General features: G+C 39.3%; 4 protein-coding genes across 4 annotated transcripts; all 4 read right to left on the bottom strand.

The window, feature by feature from the left end:
* Nucleotides 1-5,147: 5,147 nt before the first annotated feature.
* On the bottom strand, nt 5,148-10,898 carry PCOAH_00003420 (Pvstp1; the record flags this gene model as incomplete). The annotated part of the gene is made up of 6 exons (XM_020057157.1): nt 5,148-6,152; nt 6,887-7,431; nt 7,523-8,462; nt 8,622-9,278; nt 9,418-10,187; nt 10,337-10,898. 6 exons carry the CDS (start codon nt 10,896-10,898, stop codon nt 5,148-5,150), a joined length of 4,479 nt encoding a protein of 1,492 aa, XP_019912772.1.
* A 148-nt stretch (nt 10,899-11,046) lies between these two features.
* PCOAH_00003410 (SICA antigen) lies at nt 11,047-12,422 on the bottom strand (the record flags this gene model as incomplete). Its single annotated transcript, XM_020057156.1, has 3 exons — nt 11,047-11,742; nt 11,889-11,977; nt 12,302-12,422. The coding sequence occupies 3 exons, from the start codon at nt 12,420-12,422 to the stop codon at nt 11,047-11,049; spliced, it is 906 nt and encodes a 301-aa protein (XP_019912686.1).
* Nucleotides 12,423-20,367: 7,945 nt separating this feature from the next.
* Nucleotides 20,368-20,730, bottom strand: PCOAH_00003400 (SICA antigen; the record flags this gene model as incomplete). Its single annotated transcript, XM_020057155.1, has 1 exon — nt 20,368-20,730. One exon carries the CDS (start codon nt 20,728-20,730, stop codon nt 20,368-20,370), a length of 363 nt encoding a protein of 120 aa, XP_019912642.1.
* A 41-nt stretch (nt 20,731-20,771) lies between these two features.
* Nucleotides 20,772-24,602, bottom strand: PCOAH_00003390 (SICA antigen; the record flags this gene model as incomplete). The annotated part of the gene is made up of 6 exons (XM_020057154.1): nt 20,772-20,895; nt 21,494-21,768; nt 21,927-22,715; nt 22,880-23,542; nt 23,854-23,948; nt 24,101-24,602. The coding sequence occupies 6 exons, from the start codon at nt 24,600-24,602 to the stop codon at nt 20,772-20,774; spliced, it is 2,448 nt and encodes an 815-aa protein (XP_019912624.1).

Raw genomic sequence — 24,602 nt, 5'->3', positions numbered from 1 at the left:
CAGCAAAAACCCAACTCTTCCTTCTTTTTTCCCTCCCAAAAAGAACAAGTGCGAAAAATTCTTGCATGCAATCTTCCTTATTCTCCCCTTTTCCTTTACACCACTTTCCTTCTGAAAAAAAGAAAAAGAAAGAAGAAGAAGGGGAGAATAACCTGGCTTTTGCTTCCCTTTTTTCTCTTTAATTTTTTTTTCTTCTTTCTTTTCTTTCTTTTCTTTCTTTTCTTTCTTTTCTCTTTCTATTCTAAAAAAAAAAAAAAAAAAAAGCAAAAAATTAAAAAAGGAAGGTGAGTAATTCCTTTTTTTTCTTTTTTTAGTTAACTTCCTTTCCTTTTATTTCTTTAAAAAAAAGAGAAGGGAGAAGCAATCTTCCTTCTCCCCTTCCTTTCCTTACATAGACTGCATTCTTTTAAAAAAGAAGAAAGGAACCTTTTCCTTCTTCCCTTATGCACTTACATTCTTCCTAAAGCAAAAAGAAGAAGAAGAGAAAGGAAAGGGAAATTACGCATCTCTCCCTTTCTTTATTTTCTCCTTAAAGAAAAAGAAAACCTTTCCTTTTTATACACTTTTCGCATTCTTCTAAAAAGAAAGGGAAAAAAAGGAAAAGAAAAGGAATAGTGGAAAGGAGAGAGAAACTTTCCCTCCTTCCCTTATGCACTACATTCCTTCTGGAAGTAAAGAAGAAGTAGAAGAGAGGAAGGAATTATGCACCTCTTCCTTTCTTTAAAAAAGAATAATCTTCCCTCTCCTTTATTCCTTTTACATTCCTCTAAAAAAAGAAAAAAAGAAGAATTACCCGCCTTCTTTTTCCTTTCCTTTTTTTTTTTTTTCTTCTTCTTTCCTTAAGAATAATAGCAGTCCATCTTTTATAAACAGCATTTTTCTAAAAAAAAAAAGAAAAAACATTTTCTTGCATGCAACCTACCTTCCCCTTTCTTAAACATTGCATTCTTCTAAAATGGTGGAAGAAAGGAGAAGACGAAATTACCCACCGCTCTCTCTTTCTTTTTTTGCATTTCTTTTTTTTCTCCTTTAAACCTCCCTTCTTTCTTTACTCCCTCAAACCTTCCTCCTTTTCACAACTTTCTTTTTTCCTTTCTTAAACCTTCCTTACCTTCATACCTTTTCTTTTTTTCTTCTTCCTTATACCTTCCTTTCCTTCACACCTTTTCTTTTTAAATCTTCGTTTTTTACTTAAACCTTCCCTTCATTAACCAAATCTCCTTTTTCCTTTTCCTCTTCCTTAAATCTTCCTTCTTTGCACTTTTTCTTTAATCATCTTTTTCTTTTTAAATCTTCCTTCTTTACACCTTTTCTTTTCTTTTCTTTCCTTAAACTTCTTCTTTACACTTTTTCTCTAAACTTCTTTTTCTTCTTTCTTAACTTTCTTTTTCTTACATAAACCTTTTTTTTTTTTTTCTTCTTTTTTTTTTATACATCCTTCGGGTGTACCCCACCCTAAAGGAAGTGACCTTCCTCTTCCGTCAACCCTAACAACATCATTTTAACACCCCTAAAATCCTTCACTCTAATACCCTTACACACTAGCTCTACATCCTTACACCCCTTCGTTCTACTACCCTCAACAAACTCACACCCCTTCCTTCTACCCCTAACACCCAACCTTGCAGCCCTTTTCACATTTACCACCTTCCCTTTTTTTTTTTTTCTCCTTAAAGGGAGTGACCTTCCTTCCACACCCCTAAGACCCCTTCAACCCACCTACCACCCCCAACAACCTTCCACTTAACAACCCACCTACCACCCCCAACAACCTTCCACTTAACAACCCACCTACCACCCCAACAACCTTCCACTTAACAACCCACCTACCACCCCCAACAACCTTCCACTTAACAACCCACCTACCACCCTTCCACCTCACAACCCGCCTACCACCCTTCCACCTAACAACCCACCTACCACCCTTCCACCTAACAACCCGCCTACCACCCACCAACCTAAGAACTTTCCTTCCTTAGACACTCCTTTCCTCCTTCCTTAGGCGCTCCTTAGACCACCTCCTTATCTTATTCCTTAGACCCCTTCCTTCCTTAGACCCCTTCCTTCATTAGACCCTTCCTTTCCTTCCTTCCTATCCTCCTTAGACTTTCCTTCCTTTTTCTTTCTTTCCTTTTTTTCTTTTCTTTCTCTCCTTTCATTTCGTTCTATTCTTTTTCCTATTCATTTTTTTTTATTACACCCTTTCGGGTGTACCTTGCCCCCCTGGAATGGCTAAAGTAGCAGGCCATATTGTTGTTCCTTAATGTAGGAAGACCGAACCCCCACACCCCTAACCCTTCATTCTAACACCCCTAAGAACCTCTCGTCCTAACGCCACTAAGACCCCTTCCATCCACCCCTAACAACCTTCATTCTTCCCCCCCTAAGGCCCTTTCCTTCCCTCTTCCTTAGACCCTTCCTTTCCTTCCCTCTTCCTTAGACCCTTCCTTTTCTTCCTCCTCCTTAGACCCTTCCTTTTCTTCCTCCTCCTTAGACTCTTCCTTTCCTTCCCTCTTCCTTAGACCCTTCGTTCTGACCCTAAACCCTGAACCCCCTCCCTCCTTAGACTTCCTTTTCCTTCCTCCTTAGACACTCCTTTCCTTCCTCCTTTGTACATACCCTCTGCACAAGTCACCCTTATTTGGCATATCCTTCTAAATTACATTTTTCCTTCTTTAAAATTTTTAGGATGTTCCTTTTGTTGCGGAAAAGCACTTGTGTTCTTTCTATCAGGGTGGTGTGTGGCTCCCTGAGAATCCCATCAAACACTCTTGCGTTTCTCTATCGTCCATGTATCTCCTCCTTCTCTCTTCGACTCTCTCTTTTTTTACGTCACCGTTCGTCCCATTACAAAGCTGCACCTTCTGCGGTTGCAGATGACAATCCCCCTTTTGCTCTTCCGAGACCTCCACAGACGCTCGTTTATCTACAGTCAGCACTCACGTATCCCAACAATGTTCGGATGGTTCTTCAGTTTGTTAAAGCATTCTACTTTGCGCAAGTTTAATTTTTTTTCCGTAGTTGAAAAGTTTAGCAGAAAATTTCACATTCTTGAGGGAGTAAAATATTTTCCCCTTCCCTATCCAGGCTGCTTTCTCGCCCCGAGTGTCCATTTACCTTCTTCCTAATTTTACACACGAAGGAAACCCCCCCGACGGCGATGTTCTAAACGAAGATGAGAACTTCTCCTTCAGGTTTTTCTTAATTTGATTGAATTCTTCGTTTCTTATTTGCTTCCGGGGTGTCCATTCCGCTCTCCGTGGAGGTGCTATAGCTACTTGGAGGAGATGGCGCAGATGATGCAGTTTCGCCGATCACATCCATCTTGGTAGTTGCGCCTGCCGTGTAACCTACTCGATAGGTCACTCATTATGCAGATAAGAGGAATGCGGGACGCTCTATTAAAAAAAAGAAGCACCCACGATGCAAGGTAACACTCGCACGGATGCAGAAATGATGGGGAAAAAAAAAAAAAAAAACTGATCATTTTTTTTTAAAACAGTTCAATTCGTGGAACACCAATATGCACTTTGTAGAAAGTGCATATGCAGTTGACAAAAAATGGGAAATGCATGAGTTAAAATTACACACATGTTCTCCTAGCCATTGACGCGCATTTTTTCTTTTGCAAAAATGAACACTTTATTAAAACGTTGACGTGTACATATATATATATTTTTTTGAATTAACAGATTATGCAGGTGCAGAAGTCTTATGTTGAAAAAATTAAAAAAAGTTGTTGGAATAAATTAACCGCATTTCTGTAGAAATTATGAGCAGAGGTTAATGTTATTTTCGCTTCCCCAGTCACAGTTCTGTTAGACGACAATTTTTTTCCCCCCCCAATTTGGTACACCAAAAAATGGTTTAGCACAATGTGTTATTTGCGCAGCCAATTATTTTTCCCGCCTTTCCGTTGTAGAAATATGAGCTGATTCGCTGGAGGTGGGGGAAGTCAACACGCGAATATTCCGCGCTCGTGACGTTTGCAATAGGGGAAAAGTGCGTTGCGGGTGTCATCAAAGTGCTAGCAACACGCGGTAACGGTCTGCAGAGCCACCGCAGCAATGTCCATTTTCGTTACTGTAAAAATTGTAGTCAACACATTCATCAAGTTTATCTGTTTCAAAAGGAATAGAAAAAAAAGAATAAAATTGCAAAAATTGAATGACAGGAAAAAGGTATAAGGGATTCAAAAAAACATATTTCTATGCATCAATTTTCCACTGGTATAAACCCAGCATAAGTGGGGGTATTTTACATTTGGCACATTTGATCCATTCGGTCCATTTGACCCACGTTCTTCCCTTCCCTTTGAAGCCCTTTCTGTTTATGCAGTATTTGTGAATTTCATGAATGAAAAGAAAAATTAGTCCATCGCTAGCTCACTTTCGCTGTTGGTTTATGGCGAAATGTGAGGTGCGTTTGCACGAAGTAACACCCCCCACACGGCAACGCCAGCTCTTCAAAACAGTGTAGATCCATTGGCCAGGCGATCACACCCTTCGGAATAACACGTTCCAGTTTAACCATTTAAGAAAGAACGCCGGTGTACCGGCGGAGGGGAAACAAACAAACAAAGAAACAAAATATTCTTTCTTTTTTTTTTTTTTTTTTTTTTCCCAATGGGGGTGCCAAGCGGTTGGCAAAAAGGGTTAGCTGGAAGGATCCCCTAAAAACATCCGCTCAGAACACACCAACCGGAACACCTCTCCTTCGCGGAGGCATTCCTTTTGCCCACAATTCATTGCCTACTTCCTTTTTCGCCTAACCTTTCCAGGTTTTCCCCTTCGGCGGCGCAAATAAAAAAAAAAGGGGGGGGCCTCCAAGGGGAGGAGGAAGCACCCCCTCCACGTGCATAATTTCCTCAGCATCCACAACAGTGAAAAAGGAACTTTCCAAATTTTTTTTATTAAACAAATTAAAAGCTGGTTAAATTCCACAAAAAAAAAAAAAAAAAGAAAAAAGAAAGAAAAGAAAAATAAAAACAAACCCCTTCGTCAGATGTTTACAAAACAAAATTTATTAAATTTGACAAATATAGGAATGTTCACAAATGCGGTTTTCACCTGAGGATGCCCTATCATTTCTTAAGTGTGAGCATAATATAAAAAGTGTGAAAGTATAACACCACAACATTTTGCTTTTCAAATATTCTGTAATAGACCATCTAAATAGAGTTCTTTATTATGAACATTTTCTTCCCTTTCACACTCCTCAAACATCAACGCCAATATAAGCATCCACAATTTGGCTACAAACTGTTTCTGCTTATAAGATTCTGGGCATAGCCTCTGCGATTGTAACTTGTCAACTCCTAACAATTCTTCTGTCTCGTTAGGTATTTCCTCCATATTTTCTAACATTTGGATAAACCAATCTGTTTGACTGTTTAATTCCATAAGGTCATGTTGCATTGCAACCCATTGTTTCCACAATTCCTTTTTATGACTTTCCAGAGAAGGAATATCCCCATTGTCATTTAAGAAACACTGTTTACTCTCCTCGGTAGGTATATGGTTTTGCTTCCGATGTTCTTTCCAACTTACCTTTAGGTCACAAAACCAAGGTTGCGTTCTACACTTTTCCAACAGGGTTTTATTCTTTTCAATCCAATTAATCCAATATGGGACATTGCATGTTGGGGGCGAATGTTCATTCTCTGAAGAAGAAAGATTCTCTAAAGAGAAATTTTGTTCCATTCCTAATTGTTCTTTAGGAACACCTTCCCTAGGAACATCTTCCTTAAGAGCATCTTCCTTAAGAACACCTTCCTCCTTAGGAACACTTTCCATAGGAACATTAACTTCGGGAAGTTGTTCCTCAGGAACAAAGTCTTCCCCCATAAATTCGCTTCCCATAAATTCTTGAACCAAAATTACAAAAAAGTCTTCCTTCGTCGAATGCAGGTCCCCTTTTTGACATTCATCTAATACTTCTAAATGAATATCAATAATCGTACGGCGGCTAACTGGTTTTTTTCCGGGTGATCTTCTTTGCCGACGTCTAGGTTTTCGTTCCTTTACTAAGGTATATTCATATGGACCATCCTGGTCGTCCACAGGATCAAGGAGTTGTTCTCCTAAGGACGGAGGACCAGATACTTGATGAGCCCTTCTGTGACGTTTCCTTTTCTTACCGAGGAACAAATACTGCAAAAAAAAGAACGAACAAGTAATTTTTTCGGGTGTGAAATGTTGTTCCTAAGAACAGAACAATCAGTATAAAATAACTGCGAAGTCTACATTTAAGGTAAAAAAAGGAACGCATAGAAGGCGCGTGTTCCCTTTTTTTTTTTTTTTCCTTTTTTCTTTCCTTCTTTTTTTTTTTTTTTTTCTTTCTTCTTTCCTTCCTTTCTTTACATAGGTGCACCCTTCGGGTCCACCCCCTCCCCCTTAAACAGCAAAATAATAGGCAACATTGCTGTTCTTACACCCCGGAACCATAAATTTAAGTGTGAAACCTTACACCATAAGAGCGAAACCCTGCACATCCTAAATGCGAAATCCTACACACACCCCTTAAATGCAAAATCCTACACACACACACACTAAAATGCGAAATCCTACACAAACACCCCTAAAATGCGAAATCCTACAAACACACATCCCTAAAATGCGAAATCCTACACATACACCCCTAAAACGCGAAATCCTACGTACACCCTAAACCCTGATACTCTACACACCCTAAATTGCGAAATCCTACACACACTCCCTAAAATGCGAAATCCAATACACATCCCCTAAAATGTGAAATGCAACACCCTCACCCGCTCATGCATTCACCATAATTTTTTTTTTTCTTCCTTTTCCTTCATTATTCATCTAAAAATATTTTTTTCCTTTTTTTTTTTTTTCTTTTTATTCTTCTTTTTTTTTCTTACCTTCCAGAGTAAGTAGGTCATAACAGAAGTACCAATTAGGACAGGAATGGTAGGAAGGTATGAAGTAAGGAGATCAGGAAGGTTGTCGATATTGCTAAGAAGTGGGACTGGAGCTAGAGGGGTGCTTCGGGCTTTTTTCGTTGGTAATTTTGGAACTGTTAAACGTTCCTTTTGTCCAGATCCTCTATGTCCAACTCCTTGTGGAGTTATTCCTGCTGCTGGTATTGATTTGTCCGGAGTTGTTACTTCTACCTGAGGGGACGATAAGTCTACCGTAGGGACGGGTACATTAACATCATTTTCCTTAGGTTCTGGATCTTGCGAATTCTGTGGATCAGAATCCTCAGCACTGCCATGATGACCAGGTTGCGGCTGAACACCATTCTGGGTATCGGGAACCTTCTTATCATCATCCTCCAATATTACTCCTCCTGCCACAGTTGTGTCACCAGACTGGTCAGGTTTATGCGGTTTTCTTCCATCAGTATCTTTCTGATCGTTGCTGTTACCACCAGTATTAGAATTAGCATCATGAGTAGTGGCACCTGAAAGTAATAAGTAAGGTAAGCATAAGTGCGTAGGTTGGTTGCAGCATATGAGGAAATAGTATAAACCGAAGTGTTCGGTGCACCCTACCATTGTCCCCATACTTTGCTATCAAATCCTCAGAAGGCTGTCCCAAATCTTTGTCTGAGGTACATCCTGGAGCTATGCTCACACCTGACTTCTGTAAACCTATATCAGGTATATTCTGACCACTATTACTGCAGCCACTGTCCTTACCTGATTTTGTATCTTGTCTTTCCTTTTCCTTCATTTGCTTCTGTATTTGGTCTTTTATTTTATTCTTCAACTTCTCTATTAAGTTATCCTCCTTCTCTACTTCCCTGATTTCTTCCATTATCTTCCTGGTACCTTCTTCGGTTACATATCCTCCATCATTAATTGTTTTCTTTAGTTCTATTATTTCTTTTACATCTAACCATCCTCCACTACCTTGACTACTTCCCTTACTATCTGTTCTCCAAACTGTTTCAGTTGCACAATCCTTCATGCGCTGCCCTTCTTTCATTATATATTGGTATTTATTAATTGCTTTATCATTTTTCTCCTTCTTCTCCTCAATCCATTTTTTTATTTTTGTACCAACTAACTGTGTTCCAATTGTGGTCTCCTTAACATTAATACTATTACATATTCCACGTTTATCTGGAATATTTTTCTTCTGTAGTTCTGGTCCTATTTTTTCTGATATATATTTCATAATTTCTTCAAACCAACAGTGTTCTCCATATAATTCGAACATGGTTACAGTTCCTACTATACATGTTAAATAGGCCCCTACCCCTTCTCGTCTATCCTTGTTTGTTACCCTATATTGTATATTCTGTGTTAGCCCATTCATAAAAAGGATTATTTTTAATAGAGCTTTACAGTATTCTTTCTGATTGTTAGAAAATGGTTTCCCATCCTTACGGTTTGGGCCAGCACAAATTGTGTTAACCGGACGCTCCTGGGATGGGAATGTGTCAACCATATCGGTGAATATTTTTTGTATATAATCCCATATTTTTCCCTATGAAGTAATAAAAGAGAAAGATAGACACATGCAAGCACACACACACATTTTAAAATTTATTGCTTCCACATGAATTATTCCTTAATTATACAATCCTAGACACATGCATTGGAGCCTCTTCCCTTGCCTTCCATTTTCATTCACATGCAATGTTACCTGACCGCACGGCCCTTGGTTATCCACCCATTCTTTTATTAAAGTCGCTAAATAATCATTGTTGCTTGTGTTATTATGTTCATCCTGAAACTTTTTTTCACATGTGGTAGCCGTTGGTGATGGTGCTACCGGTCCTACGGCAGATTTTGGTGCTGCGGTGTCAGGTATAGTATCGTCCTGACATATTTTCTCTAGAGTTTGTGTTATTTCTTTATTCTTTTCGAGTTCCCCTCTTATTTTTTGCCGAAGTCCTTCGCTCGCAACAGTAACGTCCGTATTTGGTTCCCACCCGCACTTTTCGCATTCACCATTTTTGGAATATAGGTTATTATGAATCTCATTCCCTTCATTGAATGCTTTTTCTATTTTGTCCTGTGCGACATTGCACTTTTCTTCCTTTATTCTCTCTGCGAATACATTTAATGCCATACAAGCCATAGTACTCTTAAAATCTTTATTATTCTTGGCGTCCTTATCCGTTGTTTCCTCTGTATAACTATATACCTTCTTCAGCCCTTTAACAATGAGTTGACATGCCTTCTTGCTTCCTCCATCCCACTTGTTGCCACTGCAGTAACCGTTAACATCCTCGTTGTTATCAGATACAGCTTTGGCAATGTCTTCTACCCTAGGTTTGATGTCGTTCCACATGTCTTCCTGAAAATAAAGGAAAGTGATATGTAGATATACATAATATTCCCGTAAAATTCTCATTAGTCCTTTCTTTGAATATATAAACACTTTTATGCCCTTTATGCGCAACTGAACACTAATAATAAATATGAACCTTCCTTACATCCGAATTTCCCCTGGTACTCTTCCACCAGGTCGTGTCCCTGTCTAAATGGTCCTTTAATGGAGTGCTGCAGGTACTGGTACCTTCCTGGGGGGGTTGCTGCTTCTGCACTTCTACCTTCACTTTGTCCAATTCGTCCTTCAACTTTTGTTCCTTCTCTTCTAAGTTCTTTATTAGCTCCTTCCCTTTTATATTTTCTCTGCTTTTACTGTCACTTCGACCCACGCCCTCAATTAGGTTTCTCGTATATATCCTGTTCCTTTCAGTGCACCAATCCTTATTGTGTATGTTGTTAAGTTTCCCCAGCTTCGCATCACACGCCATTTTACTCGTAACCGTATGTAGTACATCGCCGCTATCTCTTACAATGTTACTAAATTTCCCATACCTACAGAGTTTATCCTTTTCCCCCTTCCCTAACTGTTCTTCTACATTATACATTGCTTCAAACGCATACTCAATGACGTCTTTGTTAATACAGCGATCCTTCACATACATAAGCCACATATTCAACAAATCACATTTTGTCACACAATTCTTACCCTGCCCCCTGCTGCTTCTATCCTCGCATTTAAATTTCTGCTCATTTGCAATTATTAAATTTCTTATCATAACCCTGCAGAAACTTTTCTCTGGGTTCGACCATTCTGTATCCGTCTTTGCATTATAGTCGCATACACTCATCATATCTTTCCATTTTGCATAAGCACCACCTTCATCAGCATCACTTGGATTATTTGAGAAAGCAGTAAACACCTCATCCCAGTTACCTGTAAGGATATCGCAGAATATAGAAGAAGTTTATATACATGTGCCTACATTTCCCGCATACACCATTATACCTTCATCATAATAATTATTATACTAAGTACTTATGGGTGCAGCACATGAAATGAAGAATGTACAGTTCAGTCCATACCTTCTTCATTTTCCTCCAGCCCATTGATTGAGCAAGTCCTTGGGTCTATTGTTAGGGTGGAGGATGAACATAGATCCTTTAGAGTTTTTTCTATTTCCTGTTTCTTCTGGTCGAGCATTGTTTTCACGTTTTCCTTTACATTCTGTCCTCCTATTGTGCAAGTTAGATTTTCTTCCCTGTTACATTGGAGACAAGGAGGATCACTTTTACAGTCTTTTATGGTATTTTTAATTTCTCCGCTCTTAAGAAAGGCTTGTTCTATTCCCTTACTTACGTCACATTTCTGTCCATTATTTTTCAGCATATCTGCATATATATTCAATATTAGACATCCCATAGTTCTCTTGAACAGTTTGTTCCTCTGAGGTTTACCGTCCCCGTTGTCCTTCTCATCTATAGAAACCTCATATATATGCCTTAGACCTTCTGTAATAAGCTGACATGCCCTTTTATTAGCTTCTGGAGATGTATTACCATTATGTAAAATGTTCTTGCATGCATCTTGTTCCTTCGTGTATCCATTAGTCATAGCCCCAGACAATTTGTTCAATATTTTCTTCATGTCCCCATCTGTCCAAATGTTATCCTGCACATACAACGGAAAAAGGAGGGAAGGAACATGTAAGTATAAGTAGTGTATGTGCAAAAACTTTTCTGCTCCTTTCTGTGAAAATATATATATATGTTCGCCCAATTTCAATTCTATACAATTAGACAGCAATGTTCAATATGAATCCTTTCCAAACCTCCCAAATCCTGTCTTGATTGCTCGCCTTTCCCGTTATGCCCTGCGCTTTGCGCTTCGCATCGCGCTCATCCCTTTTGTCCCTGGTCCTTTGTGTTGTTACACATTGTGAACGATTGCATATGGAGTTATTTATATTATTTAGAGTAGTTAGAGATTGTCGTATGTTGGCATCGTCATCAATCATAGTCTTCAACGTTTCCTTCACTTCTGTTCCACCCACTGTACAACTTAAGCCTTTAAGCCTTTCACACATAAAACATTTACTCTTATCACTGTCCACACACCAAGTATCCCTCTGTTTATTCCATCTATCAAATGCTTGTTCTGTTGTACCTTTATCAACCTTACAGGGGGATTTAACCTCCCGTTCCAACTTATCCGCATAGGCATTTAGGAGGAGGCATGACATAGTTCTCTTAAATAACTGATTATCCAAATGTTCATTTCCTTTTTCTTTTTCACTTGAATTTGCTTGAATATTGTAAATATGCTTTAAACCTGCAGTAATGTATCGGCATGCTCTTTTCTCTATGTCAGTGACTATTCTACTATCTTCATCTGAATTACCCTTACAATGAGTTCTCATACTTCCTTCATTCTTATTTATATCCTCAGAGAGTCTTTCCAGTTCACCCTTAACATCATTCCAAGCATCATTCTGTTTATAAAGGAGGAATAAAAGAACATGTACATACATTTAATACCTATATAATGTCCTTACATGTTCTTCCTTCGATCATATACATTCCTTTAGGCACCCTCAATATTGTTAGACTCTTATGATAAATACGATTTTCCCCTCACTTCTGATCTGTTGTCCCTGTTCTTTGACCATTGATTTGTTACACATTGTGCGCGTTCACATAATTCCGTCTTCCCCTTACAGTCTTCATCTACAAAGAAAGGAACCGGAAAGGAAACAGTGAGTGAAGACATGAATGAGTAGCGGTAGATTCATTCCTTTCTTCTACAATTCCCCTCATTTATCTTTCTTTCTTTTTCTTTCTTTCTTTGCTTCTTTGCTTCCTTTCCTTCTTTCCTTCTTTGATTCCTTTCCTTCTTTCCTTCTTTCCTTCTTTGCTTCCTTTCTTTCTTTCCTTCTTTCTTTCTTTCCTTCTTTCTCTTTCATTCTTTTTCTTTCTGTTTCTTTGTCCTTCTTTCCTTGTTCTTTTTTTTCTTATATCCTTCCTACAGCAGGATAATGGACTATGGCCCACCATCCACCCCCTCCTCATCGTTAATGTCGCCAAACCCACATTTCCCATCATCGGGTTGTTCCCCCTTGTCCGGTTTGACCCGGGTTGTCCAGTTCACCCTTTGTCCGGTTGGAACCCCCATTTCCTGTTTTCCCCTTTCTCCGGTTCCTTCCCCCTGTGTCCGGTTTTTCCTTCCTTCCTTGTCCGGTTTCCTTTCTCCCCCTTGTCCTGCTTGACCCAGCTTCGAGTTGGCCTGACTGCGAGGAGTTTTTTCCTTCTTAAGGGGCCCTCGACGCCCCCTCAAACGTAATGGATCGTTAGTCTCTTTGCGAGGAGTTTTTCCTCTAAACAAAAAAACCCTTATTTTCATAAACACCAGACCATAATTCATGAACCCCTAAATCCAAAATCCAACTCCTATATCCCTAAACCCTGAACCCTAAACCCTGAACCCTGAACCCTACACCCTGAAATCTAAACCCTAAAACCTGAACCCTAAACCCAAAATCCTGAACCCTGAACCCGGAACCCTAAACCCTGAACCCTGAACCCTGAACCCTGAACCCTAAACCCTGAACACAATACCCCTAAATCCGAAATCCAATTCTTATAACCCTACACCCTAAAAATTAAACCTAAAGCCGAAATCCAATTTCTATACCTTGAAACCCTAAACCCTGAAACTTAAACCCGAAATCCAAATTCCTATACCTAAACCTAAACCCGAAATCCAATTCCTACACCCCTAAAACCTGAAACTTAAATCCGAAATCCACATCCTTCACACCCTAAACCTTGACGCCAAAAACTGAAATCCGAATTCCTATACCCTCAAACTCTGAACCCTAAATCCTAAACCCGAAATCCGAATTCTTACACCCCTAAACCTTCATTCTAATATTCCTACAACATCATTCTACAACACTTATAACATCATTCTACAACCCTAATCCTTCATTCTACCACCCCTAACAATCTCTCCTTCCACCTAACAACCCACCTACCACCACACCACCTAACAACCCACCTACCACCATACCACCTAACAACCCACCTACCACCTATCACAACCTTCCTTTACCCTAAATCCGCAACTCTAAACTGAGAACCTTACACCTTAAAACAGCTAAATCCCGCACCCTCAATGGACCATCCTACACTCACTTCCTTCCCCATTCGCTTCCATACTCATTTGTTCCTTCCTTCACTCCCTCAACCTTTCTGCTTACTTCCCTTTTCTCTTTTACTCTTCCTCTTTCTTTTTTTTTTACTCTTTCCTTTAAATTTATTTCTTCTCCTTTAAATTTATTTCTTCTCCTTTAAATTCTTTAAATTTTTTCTTTCTTTTTCCTTCTCTTTCACTTATATGATACTTTTAGTTATATTACTTACCTGTGTTATGTGGTGTTAGTGCTGCTGCTTGTGCCTTTTTCCTTTCTTCAACCTTCTTTTCTACCTCCCCTTCTATAGTTCCTTCATTCAATTGATCCTTATCAATTTTTTGTACTATTTCGTCCACACTCTTCTTATCTAAGAATTCTTCCTTTTCAACGATTACTTTTACTTCCTGCATTTCTTCCCCAGTATATCCTGTTACAGTCTTCAGATTGCCATCAACGGTGTCTTGCTCCTTTTTGCCATCCGCAATATTCTTGGCATCCTTGCATAAATTATTCTGGTCTTTCAAAACGTCCAGATAGTCCTGTATATTATTCTTGTTTGACTTTACCCAGTCTTTTACTAAGTCACCTAGTAATTGTGTTCCTACTTTCTGTTCCTTAAAAGTGTTGTCCCCACATTTTCTCACAGTTCCATCACCAGCAAATGCTTCTAACTGTCCGCTTACAGCCTCCGTTGCATAATCTATCATACTTTCCAATTGGCAATGATTTCCAAACATGGCCCATATTGCCACATTTCCTGCAATACAACGGAACATAAGCTCCGTATCGTCTATTGCTCTTTCTATTTCTCCCGTTTTGCTCTGTTTCGTCAATGTCTGATTCCGACCATTCATCCAGAGGAATATTTTAACCAAGGCTTTGCATAAGGGCTCGCTCCATTGACTATCCTCCCCTAAAGTACCTGCAATAATTCCTCCATTACAAAGTGTTCGTGGTATTTCCAGATCAAACTTCATATATTTGGGAAGTGCATCTAACATTTGCTTCAAGTTGCTCCATAGTTGATCCTGTCAGGGTATAGGTAAATGGGGGCATATATATACACCAATACGTTCCCTGTACATTAGTCACATGCAACCGCGCACCTTCCACAGCGCACAGCACTTTTCCTTCTTTTTTATGTTCCCTTACTCCAGCAGATCCTTCCCCATGTCTACTTATTTGACCTAAGTGGAACTTGATAAAATTCCTTATGCTCGGTGCCATGATGATGTGATTATTGCGTACTGAACTTCCTATATCCTTTGAGTCCCTATCCTATTCCACATTTATCATTATATTTCCTTATGTTCCTTAAACTTCTTTCCCTTTTTTTTTTTTTTTCTAATTTCAGTTCTTCACTCATTCTTCCTTTTTTTTATATTTTCCTTTTGTCGATGTGCCTACCTATGGGAACCGCTCATTAGTACTTTCCCAATACGACTTATTTAATCCTCCTTTTCGTTCATTACACCCTTCCTTTTTTTTCAACTTTTTCCTTAACTATGGAATTATTCATAAGAATTAATCTAAAAAAGAGACAAGCCAACTACCTTCCTATCTTTCCCACTCACTCATATACCTGCTTTGCATCTTTTAAAAAAGGAGAAAGGAGAAGGAAGGAATTATTCACCTCACCTCTTCCTTCTGTTTTTTTTTTTTTTTTTTTGTTTTTTTTACAATTTTATTCTTTTCTTACTTTCTTTCCTTTTTCGTTCCTAAAGAAAAACAAGAACAGAAAAATTCTTGCATGCAACCTTCCTTATTCTCCCCTTTTCCTTACCTACACTACATTCTTCCTCTAAAAAGAAGAACAGGAGGGAAAGAATGGAATTACACATCTTTTTTCTCCTCCTTTTTTATTCCATTTATTTTTTTTTTTTTTTTGTTCTTTTTTTTTTTCTTAAAAAAAACAATATTACTCCTTCCCTTATACACTGTATTCTTTTAAAAAAGAAGAAACGAACCTTTCATTCTTCCTAAGAAAAAAAAGATCTCTTTATACATTTCTCATTCTTTAAAAAAAGGAGAAGAAAGAAGAAAAAGAACTCTCCCCCTGTTATACATTCTATCTATGCACTTCAAGATTTCTTCTAAAAGAAAGAAGGAATTACCCAACCTCCATATCTTTCTTTTTATTTATTTATTTTTTTTTAACATATTTCTTTTTTTCCTTAACTTCCTTCTTATTCTTTTTCAAATTGAGAACAATCTTCCCCCCTTCCTTTTTCACTCCTTCTGCCTTATATATTACATTGTTCTAAGAAAAAGGGAGAATGTGAGGAGCAACCTTCCCCTTGCTATACACTTTTTGCACCGGTCTAAAAAAGAAGAAGGAATAGCCCTGCCTCTTTCTATACCTCTTCTACCTATGTACCTCTTCTTTGCGTTCCTTTAAGAAGAAAGTGAGAGAAGGAATAACCCTAAACCTTCCTCCCTTCTTCTTTTAATTTTTCCTATCTTTTCTCAAAAGAAATAACTTTCCTTTCCTTCCTCTGTACAATGCATTCTTCTAAAAAAAAAGAATACTCTCGTGCATTTTTTATTTTCTAACTAAAAAAAGGGAAAAAAAGGGAAAGATTATGCCTAGCATTATTCTTCATTATATAACTATAGGTACAGTATATAACTAACTTATTTTTCCACCCTCCATCTCCATTCGGTTCTCTCTTCTCTTTCCTTTCTTTCCTTTTAGGATTTGCTTCTACTTTAAAGAAAAAAAAAAAAAAAAAAAACCACCTTCCCATTTTTTCTTTCTTGCTCTTTTTCTTTTTAAGGAAGTTAAAAGGTGAATGAAAAAGTGGTAAGAATTTTTTTCTTTCTTTTTCTTTTAATAAATGCAAAAATGTATAAAGGGAAAGGTTGCTTTTTTTTTTTTTTTTTTTTTTTTTCTTTAAAGTAGAAATAAATCCTAAAAGGAAAGGAAAGGAAAGGAAAGGAAAGGAAAGGAAAGGAAAGGAAAGGAAAGGAAAGGAAAGGAAAGGAAAGGAAAGGAAAGGAAAGGAAAGGAAAGGAAAGGAAAGGAAAGGAAAGGAAAGGAAAGGAAAGGAAAGGAAAGGAAAGGAAAGGAAAGGAAAGGAAAGGAAAGGAAAGGAAAGGAAAGGAAAGGAAAGGAAAGATAAGATAAGATAAGAGAGAAAAAGGGTGGAAGGAAAAGAATTCTAACTATCGGAAAAGTGTACATTGCATAAAATACGAGCAAGTGGAATTCCCCCCCCCCAGAAGAAAGCATAAGCAATATATGATAAAGTATTAATACAAACAAAAATAACAGTATACCATACGATATTCCGGTGAACATGCTGGCCAGAGGAATAATATAGGACATAGAAGGGTTGCTTGCTCTCTTTGGTTACGGTCGGTGGGCAGCGACCATCAGTACCACGCCACCTATACCTGGGGAACCACCCTTACCTACGGCATTATTCCTACCTAATGCACCACACCATCATTCTACACGCACACATATCTCTACTGGTGGCCATATGCCAACAGGGTACCCAACACCGGTTTCCCCCGTCTGCAGTTTTGCAGGCACTTAGCAGGTCTCCCTGTCTGGGGGGCATCCCCCCGAACGGCAATATTTTCCTTGTGTTTGTAGTCGTTTAGGATATAATTTCGAGTAGCCTTGTCCACTTGGTGAATATGTAACTGCGTCTTCGTGGCAAGGAGGTTTTCTGCGCTTCTGCACTTGCTCAACATCTGCTTGTACGCATGTCGCAGCTTGGACTGGTTCACACGAATGGGTTCTTCCGTCACTGGGTCTTTGCACAGGTGCACCGTAAGGCTAAACTCCTTCCTGGTTAGAGATGCTACGTAGTGATTAATCTGATTTAAGACGTGCGCGTTGAATAGGTAGCTCCGAACATATGCGTACTGGCCACTTGATCTTCTTTGTAGTCTTGTCGTTTATCATAATTTTAAGCCGGTGGACGAAGTAGGTGTCCCTGCACCGAAACTGTATGAACTTGTCCTGATGTAGACAGTCTCGCGCCTGCTCGGGATGCTGCCCCTGCGAGAGGTGGGAGCAACATTTCCGGTGTCTCCACTGTGGTGACCCCCAGCGGGGTGGCAATCTCAATGACTTCCCTCCTCCCGATGTCCTTCCTTTGCTGTTCGAATCATTTCCACCATTTCCTGTAAGTTCTTGCCTATGCTGTTGCACACACACGAGAAGGTATGCACTTGAGGGGAAACTCCTTCCATAGAAAGAATTCAGCGTGAAGAGAAATCGTTTTATAACAAATGCTGCTTCTTTCCCTTATTAAGTAGCGTCCCTTTGGATGGCTCTTCCTGGGGGTCCTTCCTTTGTATAATCAATCACATATGTCTAATGCGTCTACATTTTTTCCCTGTCCTCATTGGAGTTACTCTTCCTTTTTATGTCCTTTTTTTTTGGATTTCCCTTTTTCTTGCGGGGTTGACATGGATTCTTGCACTGATCGTCCCCCGAGGGGGGGTCGTCACCATCTCACCGATTCTTCCCACCTCGTTGGCCATTCCTTTCAATCCATAAGGGTTACCACAACTAGGTAAAAGTAACTCTCCCCTTGGAAAATGTACCTTTCTCCTTGCGTAGGAACCATCCCCACAGCAAAACATCACTTAATTTTTCCTGCGCACGTTATATTTAGGAAGGGCAAAAGCGACCTTTTTGCCTTGTCGCATTTTTTTTTTTTTTTTTTTTTTTTGTGTGTACCTCCTGCGCCCCTTTTTGCCGCTGCTGAGGCAATTTTCACTACCACTAAGACGGTCTGCCATTTGTTCTACATCCGCGATTTTTCTACTCATGCATTTATATATTTTTGTCCATTCGTTCATTCCATTTGTCATTCCATTCGTTCATTCCATTCGTCATTCCATTCGTTCATTCCATTCGTCATTCCATTCGTTCAATCCATTCGTCATTCCTTTCGTTTAATCCATTCGTTCATTATCCCATTATTCCGTTTGTAATTTTTTTTTTCTTTTTTTTTATGTAAAATTTTGCTTGTCCGTTTTGCCATTGTTCCATTTGCCACATTAGTGTGCTTCCTCACTTTTGCGCGTTCGTCGTTCCGATTCCGCGCTTTTGGATGTTGCATGCTGTATGTTCGCGTGGCATACGAACACATGCAAAAAAAAAAAAAAAAGAAGAAAAAAAGAAAGAACAATTTCCGCACACACATCACCAATAAGTTTTAACAGAAAAATGTTGGAAAAATATATAGACCAAAGAATGAGGTGAAAAAATGAATTAAAAAAATGAGCCAAAAAAAATGTGTTAAATAGGGTCTTATGCACTTTTTTGAGGGAGTGTTCACAAATGGTGCCCCCCAATTTTGGGACAAAAAATGGGCAAAAAAAATGTGCCAATTGGGGTTGTGCACTTTTTGAGGGAGTGTTGTTCACAAATATATGATTCTTTCCTTCCCCCTCGAGCAGAAAAATCGGGGACAGGTAAATATGGACTGCCACCTATAAGAATCATCACTTCGGTCACTTTTCGTGTAACGTTTACAACCCTCGTGTTCGTTAAAGTGTGCAATTTGCCCGTCTATTGCCCGCTTCACCACGCACAGTTTGGTTGTCCATGCCCAAGTAGGTTTACTCCACACGCGGATGGATTGAACTCCCATGCATAGGCGATTTCCCGCAACGTGCACCAAGCGGATGCATAATTTCACATGGGCACACAATACAGTGGTCATTATTCGTCGTACCCACGACGGAGGTTACAAATGATCGATGCGTTACGACGGAAGAAGTTTTTTTTTTTTTTTTTTTTGTTAATTTGATTCTTACACTTTTGGGGAAGGACCCACGGAAGAAAAGAGGATCACACATGCGAGGATAAGGTTACCCTCGTGAACGTGATATCTTACACATGTGTAAAGTGGTACGGAGAAAAGTCCATCACTGTCTTGCAGGGTCAATTTGATCGGGGAACCTTTACCATTGAAGCGCTATGGGCGAAGCATAGCAGAATGCACATAGGTTATACTTTCCCATTTCGCCCAAACAAAGAGAAACTAAACACCTTTTGCGTTAAGGGGAGCTCATCAACTGTACACTGCGCATCGCTACTTCGCCGCTTCACTTCGCTGTTCCGTTATGGGGAAATGTGAGGTGGGTTTGTACGAAGAAACCCCGTACAAAGCAACGGCAGCTCTTCAAAACAGTGTAGATCCATTGGTCAGGCGATCACACCCTTCGGAATAGCACGTTCCAGTTTAACCATTTAAGAAAGAACGCCCGTGTACCGGCGGAGGGGAAACAAAGAACAAAGAAAGAAAATTTTTTTTTTTTCTTCAATGAGGGTGCGAAGCGGTCGACAAAAAGGGTCAGCTGGAAGGGTCCCCTAAAAACATCCGCTCAGAACACACCAACCGGAACACCTCTCCTTCATGGAAGCATCTCCTTTGCCCACAATTCATTGCCTACTCCCTTTTTTGCTTAACCTTTCCAGGTTTTTCCCTTCGGGGGCGCCAAGGGGACGAGGAACCCCTGATAAGCATACCTCCTCAGCATCCACAACAGTGAAAAAGGAACTTCTCAAATTTTTTTTTATTAAACAAGTTAAAAACTGGTTAATTTACACAAAAAAAAAAAAAAAAAAAAAAAGAAAAATCAAACTCTTGGTCACATGCTTGCAAAAAAGGATTTATTAAATTTAGGAAAAACAGAAACAAACAAAAGTGCGATAACTCAGAGAGCCTATCCTTTCTTAAGTGTAAAGCATAACATAACGTAAGAGGTATAACACCCCTTTTTTTCACTTTTTCAAATACATTGCAACAAATGATCTAAATACAACTCCTATATCACACACACATTTTTTCTGTTCCATTTCACACATTCCTCAAACACACCATCATTGCCAAGGGATTAGCTCCCACAATTTGGCTACAAATTGTTTCTTCCTTAGGAACAAAGTCTTCCACCCTAAACCCATAATCGTGAACTTGGAACCTCTTCCTTAGGAACAATGTCTTCCTCCCTAAACCCGCAATCTGAACTTGGAACCTCTTCCTTAGGAACATTAACCATAGGAGCACATTCCGTAGGAACATATTCCTTAGGAACAAAGTCTTCTTCCCTAAAACCGGAGACTGAACTTGGAACCTTCTCTTTCTTCATAAATTCGTTTCCCATAATTTCTTGAACCAAAATTTCGAGAAATTCCTCTTTCGTCGAATGCAGGTCTTCTTTTTGACATTCGTCTAAGACTTCTAAATGAATATCAATAATCGTGCGGCGACCGATAGGGCGATCATCACGGCGACCAACGCCCTGTTTTTTTGGCATTTTCGTTCTGGTTAGAAGAGATCTGGGTTTTCGTTCATTTACTAAGGTATATGCATGTGGACCATCCGGGTCATCCACATGATGGAGTTGTTCTTGTAAAGTTGGAGGACCACGTACTTGATGTGCTCTTCTTTGACGTTTTCTTCTTTTACCGAGGACAAAATACTAAAAAAAAAAAAAAGGAAAAGGGGGTAATATTTCTTTAATAGGGGTGAAATGTTAGTTCACGCAACAGTAATTACTACTTCAAACCCTAAACTCTGAAATCCTACACATACACCCTTAAATGTGAAATCCTACACTCACACCCCTAAAATGCGAAATCCTACACACACCCCTAAAATGCGAAATCCTACACACACCCCTAAAATGTGAAATCGTACACACACACACACACTAAAATGCGAAATCCTACACATCCACATACTCATTCACTCTTTCCTTCGTTCTTTTTTTCTTTTTTTATTTTTTCCTTCCTCTTTTATTCTTTTTCTTTCTCCTACTTCTTTTTCCATTGTATTTTTTTTTTTTTTTTTTTTTCTTTCTTTTTTTTTCCTTCATTTTTTTTCCTCCATTTCTTTTTCTTTCTTTCTTCTTTAAATCTTTTTCTTACCTTCCAAAGGAGGTAGGTCATAGCAGACATACCAAGGAACACAGGAATGGTAGGAAGGTATGGGATAGGGAGGTGAATCTTCTTATGAATTGGAACAACAGAAGGAAGGGGGATGGCTCCGCCACCCCCCTTCCCTGGGCCACCTGTTACCTTGGTAGTAGCAATTTCAGATGACAATGCTGTTTGTTCTGTTGCTTCTGATGAAGCAGGTACTGATGGAACTGGTCCTCCATCTGGTACTGCAGGAAGAGGAGCCCCCGGAGCTGGTTGAGGATGGGGTTGAGGTTGGTGTTGAACAGTTGTGGGGGCCGTGTTTTCAACTTGCTTATTAACTGTCCGAGGGGAAGCACCCACACCTGCCCCTCCCCCACCACCTCCTCCAGCAGCAGCACCTGCTCCAGCTTCAGCCTTTGGAACAGGTTTCCCTGAGAAATAAATGAAGTGGGGGAGTGTTATATATGATTGGCAGTAATATAGGCGGAGAGTGCTGCATGTACCTACGCTCATTGTAATGCTCATTTTTTTTTTGGGAAGTGTTGACTTCTCCTTTATTATTATTACCTTGTCCAGGAGTAGATGCAACGGGATTACTATCCTTCTTTTCACTATCCTTTATTTCAGGACCTGCAATGACAGTAGTTCCAGCGTCAATAACAGTAACATGCGATTTACCGGAATTCGCAGCGAGCCACCTATTCTCTTCTTCATCCTCATTACTCTTTGTGTGATGAACAGTGTCATATTCATCATCAAATAGAGGAAGACCTATTGCATCATCCGTATTTTGTGCTTTCTTACCTGTCTGTATTGCACTCTTGTCATCATCACTATCACTCCTTGCCCGCCCTGCTGCGGGGGGTTGTACAGTTGCTGGTTTGGCAGATGGACATATTTTATCCAGAGCTTGTTTTATTTTGTTATTCTTTTCCTTGAGCTCCTCTTTTATTCTGTTACGTAGTTTCTTTCCATCGAACCTCATATCCGCACATTCGTGCCACTCACATGGAATACATGTACTCCCTCTTGTACATTTAGTTGTGTGGAGATTTCCTCCGACAGTAAAAAAATTGCGTACTGTATTACCTATGTTCGGACACTTTTCTTTAATGAGGTCCGTGTACACATTTAAAATAAAACATGACATAGTTTGCTTAAATAGTCTATTATTCCTGGGCTTATCCTTACCGTCCTTATCATCCCACTTCTCTTCAGGAATCTGGTATATATGCATCAGTCCACTGACAATTTGCTTGCATGCTTCTTTATTCTTCTGTTCCGTGCTATTGCATAAACTGTCCACGTTTGCATCCGGCTTAGACATGGCGTCCGCAAGTGGATCAATCGTCCGTGTAATGTCGTCCCAACTGTCCTTCTACAAATACAATGGAAAAAAGAAGGAAGGAACATGTAAATATAAGTAGTACTTATATGGAAATATTTTCCATTTTCTCCCTGTGAAAATATATATATATATGGTCGCCCAATATCAATTCTATACAATTAGACAGCCATGTTCAATATGAATCCTTTCCAAACCTCCCACTTTATTATTTGGTTCCCTTTTATTTTCTTTCCCCTATTGTCCCTTGTCCATTGTGTTATTACACATTGTGAACGATCACATAAGTTATTTATATTACTTATAGTAGTTAGAGTTTGTTGTATTTCACCTTTTTTGTTGTTATTCTGGAACAAGACATCCAACTTAGGCCCCACTGCTTCATTGTTTTTGCCATCGCTTATTTCGCATTTTCTATAATCCTTATACCTATCACACTGAACACAATCATTATTGGCATCATGCTTAGTCATACACCAAGTTCCTTTCTGTCCATTTCCAGCATCAAATGCTTGTTTTATTGTTTCCTCAATAACCTCACAGGGGGATTTCACCTGCTTTTTCAATTCATCTGCAAAGGCATTTAACAGGAGACATTCCATAGTCTGCTTAAATATTCTATCGTCCTTAACCTTCCTTTTCTTCTCTTGGTCATTTTCTTTCACTTCATCCTCCTTAATTTCATAAATATGCTTTAATCCTGCAGTAATGTATTGGCATGCTTTTTTCTCTGGGTCCGTGACTATTCTACTCTCTTGCCCTGAATGTCCAGTGCAATGAGGTTCCATATCCGCGTTATTCTCAGATATATGTTCAAACATATCTTTGGCCCTCCTGTCGATGTCACTGAGCATGTTATCCTGTTCATAGAGCGAAAGGGAGGGAGGGAAAAGGGAAGGAAACAAATGTATGCTATGTAATTATGTCCATTTCCCCCTATATAATTATTATGTGCACCCTACAATTATGTTGTCCACCCCCTATAATTATTATATGTCTACCCCCCTATAATTATTATGTGCACTTCCTATATGTGGGCGTCTAATTTCTTCGCCCGTATCCGTTTTGTACAAAACTGCAATACACACAAAATTGGCATTTACATTGATGAACAATATTGTTCCTTTTAATTCTAAGGAAGACAATATATATATTGTGTTCCCTCACTTACCCAGGTTGGATTTGTTACATCCCGGTTTACACCCCATTTCTTGGTTACGCAATCTATACGTTTACATAGGTTACTTTCCTCGTTACAGTCTTTGCCTATAGAGCCAAAGTGAAGGAATAGATACTAGTTGAATGTGATGGTATACAGTGGTGATGGTGTCGTCCCTGCTGCTGCGTCTTGTGCTGGTGGTGCCGCTTTTCTGCAGACTCCCCTTAGAGACAGATGCTGGTTTTTTCATTCTGCTTACATAAAATATCTATAGTAGACAGAGTTTTCTGTATGTTGTCATCCGCCTGGAGCTTCTCATTTACATTATCCCACAGTTTCTCATTTTCAATAGCATAATCTGTACACTGTTCCTGTGGGCACTTTTCACATGAACCTTTATTTTTACACCATGTTTCGCGATTACTGTCCCCGATATCAAATGCTTTATTTATCCCTTCATCTACAGGGCAGGATTTGTGCTCATCCTTCAATTTTTTTATAAATGCATTTAGTGCTATACATCGCATAGTAGCCCTAAATATTCTATTATTCACTCTGCCCATCATACTTTCATCTTGTTTCTCTTTATGCTCATATATACTTTTTAACCCCCTAACAATAAATTCGCACGCTTTTCTGCTGGGGCATGCCGTTCCACCATTCTCACATTGAACGCTATTACAGTAGTGGTCCACATTTTCCCCACTGTCCAACATGACCTGGGCAAGTGGGGCGACCTTCTGCTGAAGTTCTCCCCACAT

The sequence above is a fragment of the Plasmodium coatneyi genome, chromosome 2, assembly GCF_001680005.1.
Source record: "Plasmodium coatneyi strain Hackeri chromosome 2, complete sequence".
In the NCBI taxonomy this organism is placed as follows: domain Eukaryota; phylum Apicomplexa; class Aconoidasida; order Haemosporida; family Plasmodiidae; genus Plasmodium; species Plasmodium coatneyi.
This window is presented reverse-complemented; position numbering and strand designations above follow the sequence as displayed.